General features: G+C 48.6%; 1 protein-coding gene across 1 annotated transcript in view; it reads right to left on the reverse strand.

Annotated features, from left to right (window-relative positions):
- DYNLRB1 (dynein light chain roadblock-type 1) overlaps positions 1-16,600 on the reverse strand; it is a 22,754-nt gene that overhangs the window by 2,664 nt on the left and 3,490 nt on the right. The window contains exons 2-3 of the mRNA XM_017513940.2: positions 11,352-11,427; positions 4,718-4,885 (exon numbers count right to left, since the gene is read on the reverse strand). Of these exons, the coding sequence (XP_017369429.1) occupies positions 4,718-4,885; positions 11,352-11,427 (244 nt within the window). The remainder of the gene's footprint in view (positions 1-4,717; positions 4,886-11,351; positions 11,428-16,600) is intronic.

Here is a 16,600-nt window from a genome sequence, read left to right on the forward strand (position 1 = left end):
AAAAAAAAAAAAAAAAAGCTTTGTTCTTCCCAGGAAGATGGGCTATTGCAACTGGGAAGAAACTAAATGACTAGCAGTTTCATAATCACTAATAAAAACAGAAATAATAAACAAGCCACTGATAAAAATAGGCACAATCAGTACTATCAGTGTCTTTTATTCCATATTATCAAGCCCTAAATCCAATAATACCACTTGAAGTGCTTTGTGAGAGGTAGTGTGTTAAAGGTTGTGTAGGCTGAGTTAGTTACCTCAGCTTTAATATTAGTGAAGTCAGCCAGGCAAGGTGGCTCATGCCTGTAATCCTAGCACTTTAAGAGGCCGAGGTGGGCAGATCACGAGGTCAGGAGTTTGAGACCAGCCTGGCCAGCATGATGAAATGCTGTCTTTACTAAAGATACAAAAAATTAGCCAGGTGTGGTGGCGTGCGCCTGTAATCCGAGCTACTCAGCAGGCTGAGGCAGCATAATTGCTTGAACCTGGGAGGCCGAGGTTGCAGTGAGCCAAGATCACTCTAGCCTGGGTGACGGGGCAAGACTCCGTCTCAGAAAACAAAAAAAAATTAGTGAAGTTAATAAGTAAAAACCAGAAGTCTGTTTTGTTTGTTTTTTGAGACAGAGTCTCGCTGTCTCCCAGGCTAGAGTGTGTGGCGTGATCATGGCTCACTGCTGCCTCAGCTGTCCAGGTTCAAGTAATCCTTCTGCCTTAGCCCCCCAAGTAGCTGGGAATATGGGTGCCACCATGCCGGCTAACAAAATTTGTGTTAAAATGTCTTGGCCGGGCATGGTAGCTCGCGCCTATAATTCCAGCACTTTGAGAGCCCGACGTGGGAGAATGACTTGAGCTCAGGAGTTTGAGATCAGCCTGGCCAACATAGTGAGACTGTCTCTACGATAAAAAAGAAAGTGGTCGGGCGCAGTGGCTCACGCCTGTAATCCCAGTACTTTGGGAGGCTGAGGTGGGCAGATCACCTGAGGTCAAGAGTTCAAGACCAGCCTGGCCAACGTGGAGAAACCCCGTCTCTACTAAAAATACAAAATTAGCCGGGCGTGGTGTTGCATGCCTGTAATCCCAGGTACTCAGGAGGCTGAGGCAGGAGAATTGCTTGAACCCAGGAGGCGGAGGTTGCGTTGAGTCAAGATTGCACCACTGCACTCCAGCTTGGACAACAAGAGTGAAACTCCATCTCAAAAAAAAAAAAAAAGCTGGATGTGGCAGCATATGCCTGTGGTCCCAGCTACGAGGGAGGCTGAGGGAGGAGAATCACTTCGGCCTTTGCAGTTGATGCTGAAGTGAGCCATGATCGCGTGACTGCACTCCAGCCTGGGCAACAGAGACTCTGTCTCAAAAAAAAAAAAAAAAAAAAAAAAAGAAAAAAGAGTCTGTTCACCTGGGCAGCCAGGGTGGGGTGAATTTAGCACACATGTGGAAAGCCAGTCTGTCTGGAACACTGCTGCTGTCTGCAGCCTGGGAAGCAGCTCCTCAGCCGGATGGAGTCAGGTCAGGTGGGTAGGAAGGCGTGGATATCTTCCTCCTGGGCCAGGCTGCTCCAGGCTGCCCATGATGTGTAGGGTGCTAACTACAGTCTCATATAGGCACCTCCAGCAGTAGCCAGGCTAGCTCTACGCCTGTGGCCAGCCCTGGGTCCTGTGCTCCGCAGTCATCCTAAGGCAATTCAGCCCCAGTGCCTCCTAGGCTCTGCATGGTAGCTCCTGACCACAGGAGTTCTGGCACCAAAACCCAATTATTTTTTCTTGTCCACATAAAAGTGGGTATGTCAAAGTGTGAAATTACTGGCTTTCATCCTAAAATTACACCCCAAAGACATCCCTGACCTCATTCCCACTGCTGACCCCACCTCTGACCCCCAATAGTGGGGTGTCAGCAATGGAGGGAGGTTTACAGAGTCATTCATTTATTTAATCAACGGATATTTGTTAGATGCTTACTATGTGCTTACAAGCCCCTGCCCTCATGAAACTTACTGTCAAGTGGAGGAGAGGGACTTAAAAATGCAGATAAGGTGATCCAAAGAAGGATGCTCTGTAAGACGAGATAAGCGCGCCACCGTCCTCCAGCATAGCGCTGCGCGTGTGCGGCAGGGAGACAGCGGGACCTGAGCTCTGCCAAGGCCAGAGACAGGCCACCTCATCCTCCTCCACTGACAAGGCTGTGGGACCTCAGGGCCTGTGGACCCCAAGGAGAAACCCCTTTTTGGGAGTTGTCCATCCTGGACTCAAGCACCAACCACACTCATGGGTTCTGAATGCCTGTGGGTCCTCAGGGCCAAACTGCAGATGCCACTGCTGCCAACTTGAGACCTGAATGGCCACAAGCTTTCGGACGATGCTGTCCTTCTAGAGGAGACATTCTCAGGAGCTTTATGCCAAAGGACACTGTCCGTGGAGAATCTGTCTGATTTGGAGATCACATAATATGCCCCCTTCCCCCACATCCTGAAATCCCAGTGGGCCACTGGGGAGCACAAGGTCTGCTGTGCACAGGGTGAGTAGAAGATCACTCCTGGCCTGACTTTTTTATTTTTTTGAGATGGAGTCTTGCTCTGTTGCCCAGGCTGGAGTGCAGTGGTGCAATCTCTGCCTCCCAGGTTCAAGCAATTATCCTGCCTCAGCCTCCCAAGTAGCTGGGATTACAGGCACGTGCGACCACGCCTGGTTAATTTTTGTATTTTTAGTAGAGACAGGGTTTCACCATGTTGGTCAGGATGGTCTTGAACTGACCTCGTAATCCGATCACCTCAGCCTCCTCAAGTGTTGGGATTACAGGCATGAGCCACCACACCTGGCCTCCCAGCCTGACTTTTAGGAGAGTGAAACTTTGCAGCCACACAACATGACATTCTGGGAAGGATTTCAGTTCAAATCTGATTCCAAGGCTTTTTTCCCCAACCCAGGCTAACACACTCAACCAGGCAGGGTGGCTCAGATCAGTACAGCACAGTCTACTACTTCCTACTTGACATTTTACAGATGTGGATTTGGGAGTGTTCCGCAACTTGCCCAAGGTCATGCCTGTGAGAGGCAGGCCTGGGAAAAGATTCTGGGCCTCTTACAGTCTTTTCTCCCTGAAGGATCAGGCATTACACAACGGACAGCATGATTTTGTAGTAAACGACTCTGGAGTTACCCTTATGCCCTTCTCTGTGATTGACTTGCTCTGTCCCCACCCCTCTAGGGAGTGTCCCAGGGAGACTGTGGGCTGCTGTGACTGTGGGCTCTATAGTTCTTTATTCCCATCCTTTCAGGCCTGGGGACAGACCTACACTGGTCTGCTGTGGGGAGTTGCTGATTCCCATCAGATGACTTCAGAACTCTGTGGCCAGCCTCCTCGCTGTCTGTGTTCCCACACCCAGGGCACTCTGTGTCCCTAGATCTCCCACTGCCTTCCTTCATCTGGGCCCTAATCATAATCCTATCACCTCCCGCCCTAAAAACCCTTACTTGCAAGATCAAGTCCATGCAACTGGATTAGGTGTTTGTGATCCCCTCTAATCTGGACCAAAGTCTCACCTCTCACTCCTCCACACTCACGTCCTGATGCCCTCAATAAGCGGCACTGCAGCGGAAGTGCACCATCACAGGCATATGTGACACATGCACACTCCACTATGTGGCTCAGCCAAAAAAAAAAGAAAGAGTGAGGCTGGGCACAGTGGCTCATGCTGGCTTTCTGCCAGCACTTTGGGAGGCCGAGGTGGGCAGATCACGAGGTCAAGAGATGGAGACCATCCTGGCCAACATGGTGAAACCCCATCTGTACTAAAAATACAAAAATTAGCTGGGTGTGGTGGCGTGCGCCTGTAGTCCCAGCTACTCGGGAGGCTGAGGCAGGAGAATTGTTTGAACCCGGAAGGCAGAAGTTGCAGTGAGCCGAGATCACGCCACTGCACTCCAGCCTGGCACCTGGCGACAAAGCGAGACTCCCGTCTCAAAAAAAAAAGCAAGAGTGAGAAAAAAGTAACCATGCAAAGATGGTCCTGGAGGCTCTGTCTGCCACCCCAGTCCATGAGTGAGAGCAAGGGGGCCAGGCAGGAGACATGGCCCTGTTGTTTGCTCCTGTGCTCCCATCCTTGTGGGCCCCTGCCAGAATGAACATCTCCTCACCGTGAGAATGATCCCAAGGCCAAAATACCAGCACTGGTTGCACCACACAGCCCCCAAATGCAAGGCAAGCACTTCATGTGAAAGAAACACAGCATCTGCTCTGGTGCAGGAGGAAAAGCTGGCTGCAAGGGCCTAAGACAGGCTGGCCTTAACATGTGGGCAGAGAACGTTTTCAAGGATAAAATGATACAGTACTTTTACATTTTGGAGCAGAATCACTGAATATTCTTCCAAATGTGGCTTTCTGCCCTCCACCTTGCTCATACTGCTTCTGGTATCCTTAAGATTCAGCTCCAATGTCCCCTCTTCTGGGAAGCCTTTGCAGACAAGACAGCTCAACAGGCCTGGTCACACCCTCTTCCATGTCCCAAATGCCTTTGAATTTCCCCCTATCAAGGCAGTGAGACACGCGTGATGCTCACGTGTCTATCTCCCCCAGGAGTCCGGCTAGGCAGTGAGGCAATAACCCAATTCCTTCAACTCCTTGGGCCCTGCTTGGATCTTCTAGAGACACCACTGTGCCAGGCCTCCTGATGAACCAGAGAATGTGCCGTGAGGTCTGTTCCTACATGGGGAGGCAGAAGACCCCTTACCTGGTGCAACCATAATCTCATTTTTCTTGGAGCGAATTCGAAGGAAGGTGAGATCGTTCTGGGGGTCTATTTCACGCACGGTGCTCCGTGCCTTCAGGATGAAGCTGTGCATGAGGCTGGCATACTGGGTGGTGGTGGGGTTGTCCATGGTGCTCTTGATGGGAATGCCTGAGGGGAAAGCAGACGGAGACTGAGAGGATGTAGAGCCCCTTCTGCTGAGCTCCCACCCACATCTCTAACTGGAGAGAACTGGAATAGCAGTTACCAGTCAATGCTGCCATCCTCAGAGGGATTGCTATGTGACAGGCATGGTGCTGTGCACCCAAAGCATGCCAGCACCATGCCCTAGAACTATTCTGTGGGTGGCAACATCATATCATTCACCAAGAGGCTCTGAGCAGTGAGGCGAACTGTCAGTAGTCACAGAGTGGGGCCAGGATTCATACACAGGCCTGCTGGCTTACTCCTGGGTTCCTTTCCCAGGGCTGACTGGTTCCCAGCGGTAAAAGGAGAGACTAGCTCCAACTCAAGCAGAGACACAGATTAAAAAACTAATTAAAAAAAGTGTTTTTAAAAAAACTAATAAGGTTTTTAATAAAAAACTAATAAAATAAGTTTTTTTTTTTTTTTTTTTAAGGGAGACTCTTCATAATGCTTAGAACCCAAACCAGGAAGCACTTTTACAAATTTCTTTTTCTTTTTTTTTTTTTTGAGACAGAGTCTTGCTCTGTGGCCCAGGCTGGAGTGCAGTGGTGCAATCTCTGCCTCCCAGGTTCAAGCGATTCTCCTGCCTCAGCCTCCCGAGTAGCAGCAATTACAGGCGCCTGCCACCATGCTTGGCTAATTTTTGTATTTTTAGTAGAGATAGGTTTCACCATGTTTGCCAGTCTGGTCTCAAACATCTGACCTCAGGTGATTCACCCACCCCGGCCTCCCAAAGTTCTGGGATTATAGGCATGAGTCACCGCGCCTGGCCTTATAAATTTCTAAATACCAAAAAGTAGAAGAGAAAAAGTCAACTTGTGTTGGGATATAACCATCACCGTTCCCACCCAAGGGAGGCTTGGGGTCCAGCTGTAAACACACTGTCCACATGACTGTGTGCCCAAGTTAAAGCATGTTTCTATGTGTGTATGACAAACACAGAAACATGAAACATATGTTGACCCTTTGTAAATAGCACTGTTACCTCTTTCAAAGAGCCCACTGAGTGGGCAGTCCACAGAGCTCCCCAGCCTCTGTTGTTGGCTACTTAGGGGGTGGGTGTGTTACCAGTGTAATTATCTGGGCAATGAACATCACTGTGTACCAAACCTTTTGTTTGGAGGACTATGTCCTTGAGATGAACCATTAAATAGACCTTACTCACTGGATAGTGCCTACTGTCACAGAGGTAAGGAATGTGGCTCAATTGGGCCAGCAGGTACCTGTGAGTTGGCTGTGACATATGAGCAGAAGGTTCCATCCATGAGCCCCAAGAGCCTGCCAGCTGACAGGCACTTGAGGAATGTGGCACAAGAGGCTCCTCATATGTAAGTGGCCAGCTTTGGGGCCCAGGACCCTGCTTATCTGGCCCACAGCTGCTTAGCCTAGGTGTTGGCCAAAGGCAGTTAGTTATCAGGCTGACCGGCTGGGTGGTAAAGAAACTGGCCGGATCTCCTAGGGCACGAGGAATGCAAGGGTGGGCAGAAGAGGACATGGTGGCAAAAGAAGCAGGTGAGTCAGAGACTTTTTGAGCCAAGTGAAGTCAGGGGAACAGGTTGTCATCATCACTTGTCTGCAAGAGACAAGATGACCAGGTCACCACAGCTTCTGCTGGCTCCTGGATGGCCACAATGTGCATGGTAGGACCCTGTGAGGCCTTCTCTATAGGTGAAACTTCCTGAGGATGGCAGTAATTATTGCATCCATTATAATCTACCCACGATGGGGCAGCAATGGGGTAGGAGCCACCACGACCCCCTTCTGCCCACCATCGCATTCCTGGGGCCCTAAGAAAACAAGATTGGGCCAGTTTCTTGCACCCAACAGGTCAGTCTCATGACTGCCTTTAGCCAATTCCTAGGCTGGGTAGCTATGGCCAGATTAACAGGGCCCCAAATTGACCTTACACTCAGCTTTGCCCCTTCATAGCTATGCGGGCTTGAACAAGTGATAAAACCTCCTGAGCCTCCACTGCCTTATCTGTAAAATAATATCTGTGCTTCAGGGGGCTTAAAGGCCCCATGGATCAGCGGGAAGTATGACCAACCCAGATCCTGGGTTCTGACCACACCCATCCACAGCTGGGTGACCTTGGCCAGTTTCCCACACCTCTTTCAGCTTTGGGTTTCTCATCTGAAAAATGGGCAAACCCTTGCCTTGCAGGGTCACTTTGTGAGATGTAAACGAGACACTGATGTGGGTGCCCTGAGAATGGGACACATGTTAAAGACACACACACACACACACACACACACACACACACACACACACACTCTCTTACTGAGACATTCATAGGCATTCTATGCCAGGCACTATTCTAAAAACTTCCCCTAGAGGAAGGCAGAATTATCTATATTTTACAAATGAGAAACCTGAACAGAGAAAGTGGCTTATGCCCGAACCACATAGCTGCTAAGTAAGTAGGGCCCGGACTCAAAGCCAGGTGGGCTCATTCTGTATTCCATGTTCTCAGGTATGGTGCGATTAGTCCCATGAGTAAACAAAAAAGCAGCATTCACTAGTATCTAAAAGGTAAGCAGCTGGGGCTAGATCTCCCCAGTGAAAAGGCTTGGCTTTAGGGGCAGTTTCAAGGCAAGAATGAGAACCTCTCCTTTGCGGGTCTGGGTGGAAGCCTAGGGGTCACAGCTGGGGCTGCTGTCCCCTGGGGTTGTTTCCTTGGAGTCAAAATGTCCAGTCCCAGGTTTCTCTCTTAGTGACAAAAGTCTTTCAGGTCTTGAAGCAAGAGGTACCCAAAAGAGATTCCCTGGACCATCACTGCACTCGAGGCAGTTGGGAGCTGAAGAGGGGAAAGGAGTTGCCTCAGGCCACCCAGCTGATCAGGAGCAGCCTGAGCAGGGGGCCTGGTCCGGCCTCCACAGTGTCCCAAAGGCTCCTGGTCTCCTGTGAATGAAATGACCACATAGTTTAATCAGAACTAGGCAGGGCTGGGGAACATGCTCTGTCTAGCTCTGTGTTTGCCAGGGCTCTGCTGACTTGGAAATCAACATTGTGGTGTTTTTTTGTTTTTTTTTTTTGAGACAAGGTCTTGCTTTTGTTGCCCAGGCTGGAGTGCAGTAGCGCGATCTTGGCTAACTGCAACCTCCGCCTTCCCTGGTTCAAGCGATTCCCCTGCCTCAGCCTCCCGAGTGGCTGGGATTATAGGCGCTTGCCACCACGTCCAACTAACTTGTATTTGTAACTGTATTTTTAGTAGAGATGAGATGAGATTTCACCATGTTGGCCAGGCTGGTCTCAAACTCCTGACCTCAGGTGATCTGCCACCTAAGCCTCCAAAAGTGCTGGGATTACAGGTGTGAGTGACTGCATCCAGCTGGAAATTGACATTCTATCCAAAGACACAGCACCTCTACTTTGCTGCCCTTGATGGCCTTCATTCTGCTTGATTTAAGTAGGAATTGCTGAGAACTCTGCTTTTCCAAAACAACGCCTAGACTGACATCATGCATAAGAGGCTCTCTAAGAGCACTGAAAAAATTAGAGCCCACTGAATACACTGGGCTAGAGAACTGGGGCTGCAGTGGGGTGGGGGTGTCCAGCGACTGGGCATGGCCTGACCTCTTGGGATGTCCATGTGTGTCCATAAAGGTGGCCACAATAATGTTTACCCTGTGAGGCAGCCAAGAAACACGTAATCAAACTGTGCCCAGCAGAGCACCAGGCACGTGACAGATACAGGTACTTCTATATCACCTCTACCCACAGGGCCGCTTGTCAATCCTGGCCTGTGGGAGCAGCCCCTGGGCTGGGCACTGAAGGGCCTACACACTCCATTATTACTTATTTTTTTTTCAAGAGACAAGGTCTTGCTCTGTTGCCCAGGCTGGAGTGCAATCAGAGCTCCCTACAGCCTTGAACTCCCGTGCTCAAGCAATCCTCCTGCCTCAGCATCCTGAGTAGCTAGGACTACAAGTGTGCACCACCACGACTGCCTAATTTTTCATTTTTTTGTGGAGTAGGGGGTCTTACTATGTTGCCCAGGCTGGTCTTAAACCCCTGGGCTCAAATGATCCTCCTGGCTAGGCCTCCCAAAGTGCTGGGAGCAGGTGTGAGCCACCACACCCAGCCATTATAATAATTATTAATCTACTGATTATGGCATCTAACATGCTTGCAACAATTTTGGGCTTTTTCCTTTGGGATTATTTCCTTTGAACACAGTCCTTCGGAATTTCCAAATCAAAGGAGCTGATGGCAACACTCACTGTGGTTGGTTCACTTAATGTTCACTGACCTGACTCTGCAGCTTGTGGTGAATGACACAGGAACAGAGGTGAGTCAGGCATGGCCCTTGTCTTCCTTCACTGGCCACACTGCTGCTAACAGCAACAGTGTCTCAGCGGACTCCTCTCCTCCCAGCCTCACATAAATTGGTTTACGTTATTTTTGTAAACTGTAGTAGGGTAGTTTTTTTTTTTTAGTAGTAGGTAGTTTTTAAATTGGCCAAACCCCTTCCCGAATTAAAACCAATGTAGAATCACAAGCTGATGGTTCAGTGTGTGTGCTCTGACTGAAATGGAGGACAGGAACCCCAGCCTCTACCTCTACTTCCAGGGAGAGCAAAGGATCCCTAGGTTTAAGGAACACGGCCCTGGACACATGATCAGAGGCAGTCTCTCCAAGGGAAAGCCTTCGGAAGGTGACAGAACTGCTGTGAATCTTAGGCCTGTAGCTCTCTGATTAGAATCTATCCCCTAAAGCAGAATTTTCTAAACTTGTCTGATCATAAGAATCTCCTGGGACACTTGGTAAACACACAGATTCCCTGGGTCTTGCTTTGGCCCTAATAAATTAGACTTTTTGGTACAGAAGCCTGGAAAGTTATGTTTAACAGGAGCCCCAGGTGATTTCAAAGCATGAATACATTTGGGAAACACTGTGGCCTAGCGGCATGAAGCATGTGGATGCCCCCAACCCAGCAGGGGAACCCAATCAGGTAAATCAGGGTTTGTATGAACAAACGCCTCACAGCTCAATATGGATGGTGACTAGCTGCTTTATGCTGTTCATTCTCAGTTATTATTCAACTTTTAAGGTAGATATAAGTTTTATCCCCATTTACAGGCTTAAGCGACTTGGGCAAGGTCACAAAGCTAGTCAGGGGAAGAGGCAAGATTCAAACTTACAACTGCTGGATTCCAGAGCCCCTGTCCTTACTGCTGCCTGGTGCGTGACAGCCTGGGGGCCATTCTGGTTCCTTACAGCATGGTGTGGGAGAAAGCGCACAAGCGCACTCAGACAGGCTTAGATTTAAATCTCGACTCTATGATGGCAGGCAGATCAATTTAAATTTCTAGACTGTTTTCTTCACTGCAAAATGCACACATCAGGGCTGCTTTAAGGAATATAAGAGAGTACGTGGAGCATCAGCCAGAAGGCTGGCACAGAGCGGGTGTGTGAAAAATGTTAGCTCCTTCCCTGTCCAGTGCAGTCTGGGAAAATTAGTATCTGTACCCTTCTACCTATATAAATTCCCACCCAGAAAGGGCTGTGGCGGGGAAGCTGCAGGTAGAGAAGTGAACTAGAGCACTATCCAGCCAGTGAAGCAGAATCAACACAAATGGGTATGTAATACCCACTTAATGGATTCACTAAAAGGTAGAAACAACAAAACTGGGCTAATGAACATTGCACTGGCACTTTAAAAATCTGCTTATATAAACCATGAAGCAATATTTTAAAAAGCTCATGTGTAAATGTATGCCAAAGGATAGCAACTATGATTATGGTCGTCAGGAACTGTGCTGGACAAGGCTGAGTAAGCACGGAAGACTGGAGTGTGATCTGTCAGGGTGGTAGGACTGAGTGGACTTTCCCTTTGTGAGGACACTGGAGGTGGCTGGTTCAAGTGCAGTAGTGTTTACACTAATTGCTCACAACCAGTTACTGATTTCTTTGTCCCTTCTCCACTCCCACTGCTTCACCTGACTAGCCTTAAAATAAAAAAAAAAAAAAAAAAACACTGAAGGTATTAAAAATTAAAAAGGCTTATTAGATCCGGTTCAGCTGGGCACGGTGGCTCAAGCCTGTAATCCCAGCACTTTGGGAGACTGAGGTGGGTGGATCACGAGGTCAGGAGTTCGAGAATAGCCTAACCAACATGGCGAACCCCTATCTCTACTAAAAATACAAAAGTAGCCGGGTGTGGTGGTGCATGCCTGTAATCCCAGCTACTCGGGAGGCTGAGGCAGGACAGACACTTGAACCCAGGAGGCAGAGGTTGCAGTGAGCTGAGATTGTGCCATTGTACTCCAGCCTGGGCAACAAGAGCAAAACTCTGCCTCAAAGAAAAAAAAAAAAAAGATTCGGTTCATGAAGGGCTTAGTAAATAGCAAGGGCTATGCTGTTATGGTTGCTTCTGGGCCTGGGCCTGCCTGGGAGTGAGTCATGGCAGGAGGAAGGGAGGGCGTACCTTCTGTGTTCACCACGATGATTCCCTGCACTCCCTTCTGGCTCTGAAGTCGCTTCAGTGTCTCCTCCACTTCTGCCTACCAGAAAAACAGACCAAGGTTAGGAGAGGCCAAGAGGCAGGATTAACTTCCTTATGCCCCAGGCAGATGAATCACACATTTGTCTTCCAACAACAAACAAGTAATACAGGCACCTGGCACCCCCTCAAAGCTCCCCAGGCTGATCTGACGTGCTCCTCCGGCCACCACCAGTGCCCAAGAGCATCCACTCACACCCCTACTCACATTCCTACGTGGGACAAGGCTGCTCCTGGCGCTCTGCCCACCAGGCACTATTATCCCACCCTCCTCAGCTGTTGGGGAGCAGAATATAACACCATTCCCATGTATATACACGTCCATGACTCACATAACATATTTGGCATAGCTTGGGGACAGGACTCCGATGATTTAAGAAAACCCAGAGTGGTGTCTTAACAGGACAACAAAACTTTGTCATTTGTGGTGTGGCCCAAACAGCATATAAGGATAGACTCAGTGACTTCAGCAGGCATCTGAGATAGTATGATACACAGCAGTTATAAGAAGTATGTCTCGGAAAGGGGCTCATTGATCTCGATTACCCAGAAAATGCTCAGGTGGGCTACTCCTGCACACAGCATCTGTAGCAGAGGGGCAGTTGAAGTTTGGGTCCTCATTCTGCCATGCCAGGCCTGTCCCTCCCACCTGTCCTACCTTTCCCTCCACTCTCTAGCTCTGTGACACATCTCCCTGTCCCCACATCTTTTTACCCCACAAGGCCTCTTCTCTGCTGAAATCCAACAAACAGATGTCTTAGACCATCTAAGACATCATCCTCCACAAAGCCCTGATCCCCCAATCAATGGGGTCTGCCTACCTGTGACTCCCCAGTCCCTAGCTGTGCCTCTCTGGGACATGCATTAGGTACTATGCCTATTTCGTAGAGACTCTACAAAGGTCTGCAGAGTTGGGAGTGTGATAAACGCCTGCTTCACTGAAGTAGGCCTAACTCTTCCTGTGGATGAAAACTGGGCCTGAGGTACACCTGATCTCAGGTGGCCCCTCCAGACTGGTCTAGAATCCAGTCAGAAGACCCTCAAAGCCTGAGAGTTGTTAGAAACAGAGGCTTCATTCACCAAAAGAAAACAGTTCATCACCCCCAGGGACTAACAAGTTGGGAGGGGGAATCCTCAACACTGGGTGGAGACTGCACAATGAATTCTTGTTTTTCTGGAAGGCACAAGGCTGACAATCCAGTCACTGCCACCCACTCCCCTGTGACAGAAGAATACTCTCGAATGCAGGAGGGAAGGGTAAACAAGTTCCTCCTGTAAAGTGCCAAATAGCCTGACGCCTCTAAGATCTGGAGCCTGGGTACGATGACAGGGCTCTGTGGACATGAGAGTACAATGTAGCGGGTCGCACGTGTATGAGATCCAATGTCAGTCAACACACTCACTGAGCTCCTACTGTGTGGCAGGGGCTATTCTGAAGGGGAGGAGTGGGGCACAACAGTGGTTACTGCTATACAGTACTCAGTCTGCCCTGGTCACCATCCTGAAAATTCATCATGTACCAAAGTACAGTGACATTTGCAATAGTATAATGCAGAAAGAACTAAAAATGCCCAACAATTAGGGAACAGGCCAAGTAAGTTATGGAATATCCACTAATAGGAATGTAATACACATATTACCAATGGTGATTAGACCATGTTATACCATCACAAAAGCTGTGTATTATAATGTTAAGTGAAAACAGCAAAATGAAAAATAAAGTGCTTTGGTGACTGCAATCACAAGAAAACAAAAGGCTAGAGGAGATTATAAAAAAAAAGAGCCACATTAAGAGCAAGGAATTATAGATAAGGTTTCATTTTTTTTTTTTCAAAACAGTCCTTTTCATTCTACTGTATTGTTTCTATTTAAAAACATTTTAACCCCCATCTATGTAACCAATTGAAGCCTATGATACAGGGCTCTGATGCACCCAACGTTGTCAGAATAAGAATATGTAAGAACTTGGATGACAATTTAGGACAGCTCAATCAATCTGCAATCAACCCTGAAAGAAAGGGGAAAAAAAGTAAAAACAAAAATGTCAGAATCTAAGTCCAAAATATCCCCCAGAGATTGGAGAGGGGGGCTGAAAAAGATGAAATTTGCTAAGACTGCTACTCATTCAGTAACTACACGGCAACCTTCCTTGTGCCAGACATTGTTCTAGGCCTGAGGATGCTGCAGTGAACAAAATATAACAAAAAATCCCATGTTATGAAACTGACATTTGTGGGAGGGGGTTGGGGGTAGGACATTAACAAAACAGAAGTAAAACATGAATGTCAGCAGGGAAATGGGATCTGGAATGCAGGGTTGATGCAATATGAAATACATCATCAGAGAAGGCTCACCAAGGCTATAGTGAGTAGACTTTTGAAGGAAATGAGGAAGTTAGCCATGCTGGTTTCCAGGGAGTGTTCCAGACAGCACCAAGAGCAAGCACAAAAGCCCTGGGGTGGGCAAATGCCTGGCACATTTTCAGGAAAAGCAATGGGGCCAGTATGGCTGAAGAGTAGGGAGCAGGGGAGGGGCGGCAGCTGGGAGCCGGGACCAGGCCACAGACGGCCTGGCAGACCAAGTGATGATCTTGGTTTTTACTGGGTATGATTTCTGGAGCCACTGTCAAGTTTTGAGGTAAAGAGTGACAACACCTGATGTTTCCAAAGGACGGCTCTGGGTGCTGTGTGGAGAATGGACAGCAGGGGGCAAACAGAGCCTGCGGGAGCCTCCCACCCCTGCCCTGCCGGGTACTGCCGCTGGTCTGAAGGAAACAAGTTTCCCTCCTTCAGTCATTGTTTGATGTAACCACCTCCCAACCCTTTGAACTCAGCTCCAGAGCCTCCCGCCAGGAGGCTTCTCTGACACCAGCCCCTCTGCTTCTGTGAAGGTCCCCAGCCTTCACAGCACTGACCACAATGCAGTGCAACTGTTTAGGTCATGTTCATCTCCTCCTCCAGACACAAAGCACCCTTCCAGGAAATCGGACCAGAGTTTACAGCTCCAGTACCTTGCAGAGGATAGGCTCAATGAATACTGAAGGAACAAATAAAAAGCATTTCTGCAACTATGTTTCATGAAATCAATCTTTTTAGGTACAAGAGGGGGACATGGCCTCACACTCCACAGTGTGAAAAAGAGCTAAGATCCAAAATTTAACGAGAACCAGACACAAGATCTGGCTGTCTAACTGTGAACATGGGACAGATGCGGTGGCTCATGCCTGTAATCCCAGAACTTTGGAAGGCCGAGGCAGGCGGATCACTTTAGGTCACAAGTTTGAGACCAGCCTGGCCAACATGGTGAAACCCCATCTCTACTAAAAATACAAAAAATTAGCTAGGTGTGGTGGTATGCACCTGTAGTCCCAGCTACTCGGGAGGCTAAGGTAGGAGGATTGCTTGAACCCAGGAGGTGGAGGTTGCAGTGAGCCAAGATCACCTACTCCAACCTGGTGACAGAGCGAGACTCCATCTCAAAAACAAACAAACAAACAAAAGTAAACACGGCCAGGAGCAGTGGCTCATGCCTGTAATCCCAGCACTTTGGGAGGCTGAAGCAGGTAGACTGCTTGAGCCCAGGAGTCTGAGACCAGCCTGGGCAACATGGTGAAACCTTGTCTTTACAGAAGAGAAAAAAAATTAGCCAGGCATCATGTCGTGTGCCTGTAGTCCCAACTACTTGGGAGGCTGAGGTGGAAGGATTGTTTGAGTCAAGGAAGTCAAGGCTGCAGTGAGCCATGATCACACCACTGCATTCCAGCCTGGCCAACAGGACTCCTCAAAAAAAAAAAAAAAAAAGGAAGAAAGAAAAAGAAATAAAGCAAACATACATCTATCAGGAATGGGAGGACACACAGGTATAATTTCTCTACCCAGCACCTACTATGAGTTATATATTGCTTTCAGACACATGCTCTTTTCTGAAACTCTCATTCACGATTAGTATGATCTCCATGTTACTGATGAGGAAACAGGTTTGGAAAGGAGAAGGGTTTTGCCCAAGATAGCAGGTCGACAGAAGAGCCGAGTATACTGGTGACCACAACTGAGGAGGTCCCTGACCTCAAGAAGCTCACATTCTGGTGAAAGAGACTTAAAAAAGTAAACAAGATTCTTGTAGGATAAAGGGACTAGGCAGTGGGGCAAGGGATGCTACTCTGGCTAATGTGGTCAGGAACTCCTGAGGAGATATAATTTTTTTTTTTTGAGCTAGGGTTTCACTGTCACCCAGGCGTGCAGAGGTGTGATCACGGCTCACTGCAGCCTTGACCTCCCAGGTTCAAATGATCCTCCCACTTCAGCCTCCCAAACAGGTGGAACTATCAGGGTGTGCCACCAAACCCAGCTAATTTTTTGCAGAGATGGGGTTTCGCCATGTTGCCCGGGCTGGTTTTGAACTCCTGGGCTCATGGCCAGGCATGGTGGCTCATGCCTGTAATCCTAGCACTTTGGGAGGCCAAGGCGGGGGGATCACAAGGTCACAAGTTCAAGACCTGCCTGGCCAACATGGTGAAACCCCATCTCTACTAAAAATACAAAAAAAATTAGCCAGGCGTGGTGGCAGATGCCTGTCATCCCAGCTACTCAGAAAGCTGAGGTGGGAGAATCACTTAAACCCGGGAGGTGGAGGTTGCAGTGATATGAGATCGGGCCACTGCACTCCAACCTGGGCAACAAGGCAAGACTCCATCTCAAAAAGAATAATAAAAAAAAAAAATGAACTCCTGGGCTCAAGCGATCTACCTGCTTTGGTCTCCCAAAGTGCTGGGACTACAGGCATGAGCTACCATTCCCGGCCACAGGTATGTAATCTTTAAGCCAAGAACCAAATGATGAGAAAGAACAGGCAATGGGGTGATGGAAACAAGGCGCCCCAATTCTCTAGTTCCCAGGTGCACATTCCGGACAGATGGAAAAAGAGCAGCAATAAAGATCCAGGAGTATCCACTGGCACAGCATAGGAGGGATGACCATTAGAAGTAAATGACTGACGGAAGAACTATGACCAATTTGACCGCTAAACATAAAACTTCTGTATAAGAATAATGAATCTAGGGCCGGGCGTGGTGGCTCAAGCCTGTAATCCCAGCACTTTGGGAGGCCGAGGCGGGTGGATCATGAGGTCAAGAGATCGAGACCATCCTGGTCAACACGGTGAAACCCCGTCTCTAC

Source organism: Cebus imitator, unplaced genomic scaffold (genome assembly GCF_001604975.1).
Source record: "Cebus imitator isolate Cc_AM_T3 unplaced genomic scaffold, Cebus_imitator-1.0 Scaffold18, whole genome shotgun sequence".
Taxonomy (NCBI): Eukaryota; Metazoa; Chordata; class Mammalia; order Primates; family Cebidae; genus Cebus; species Cebus imitator.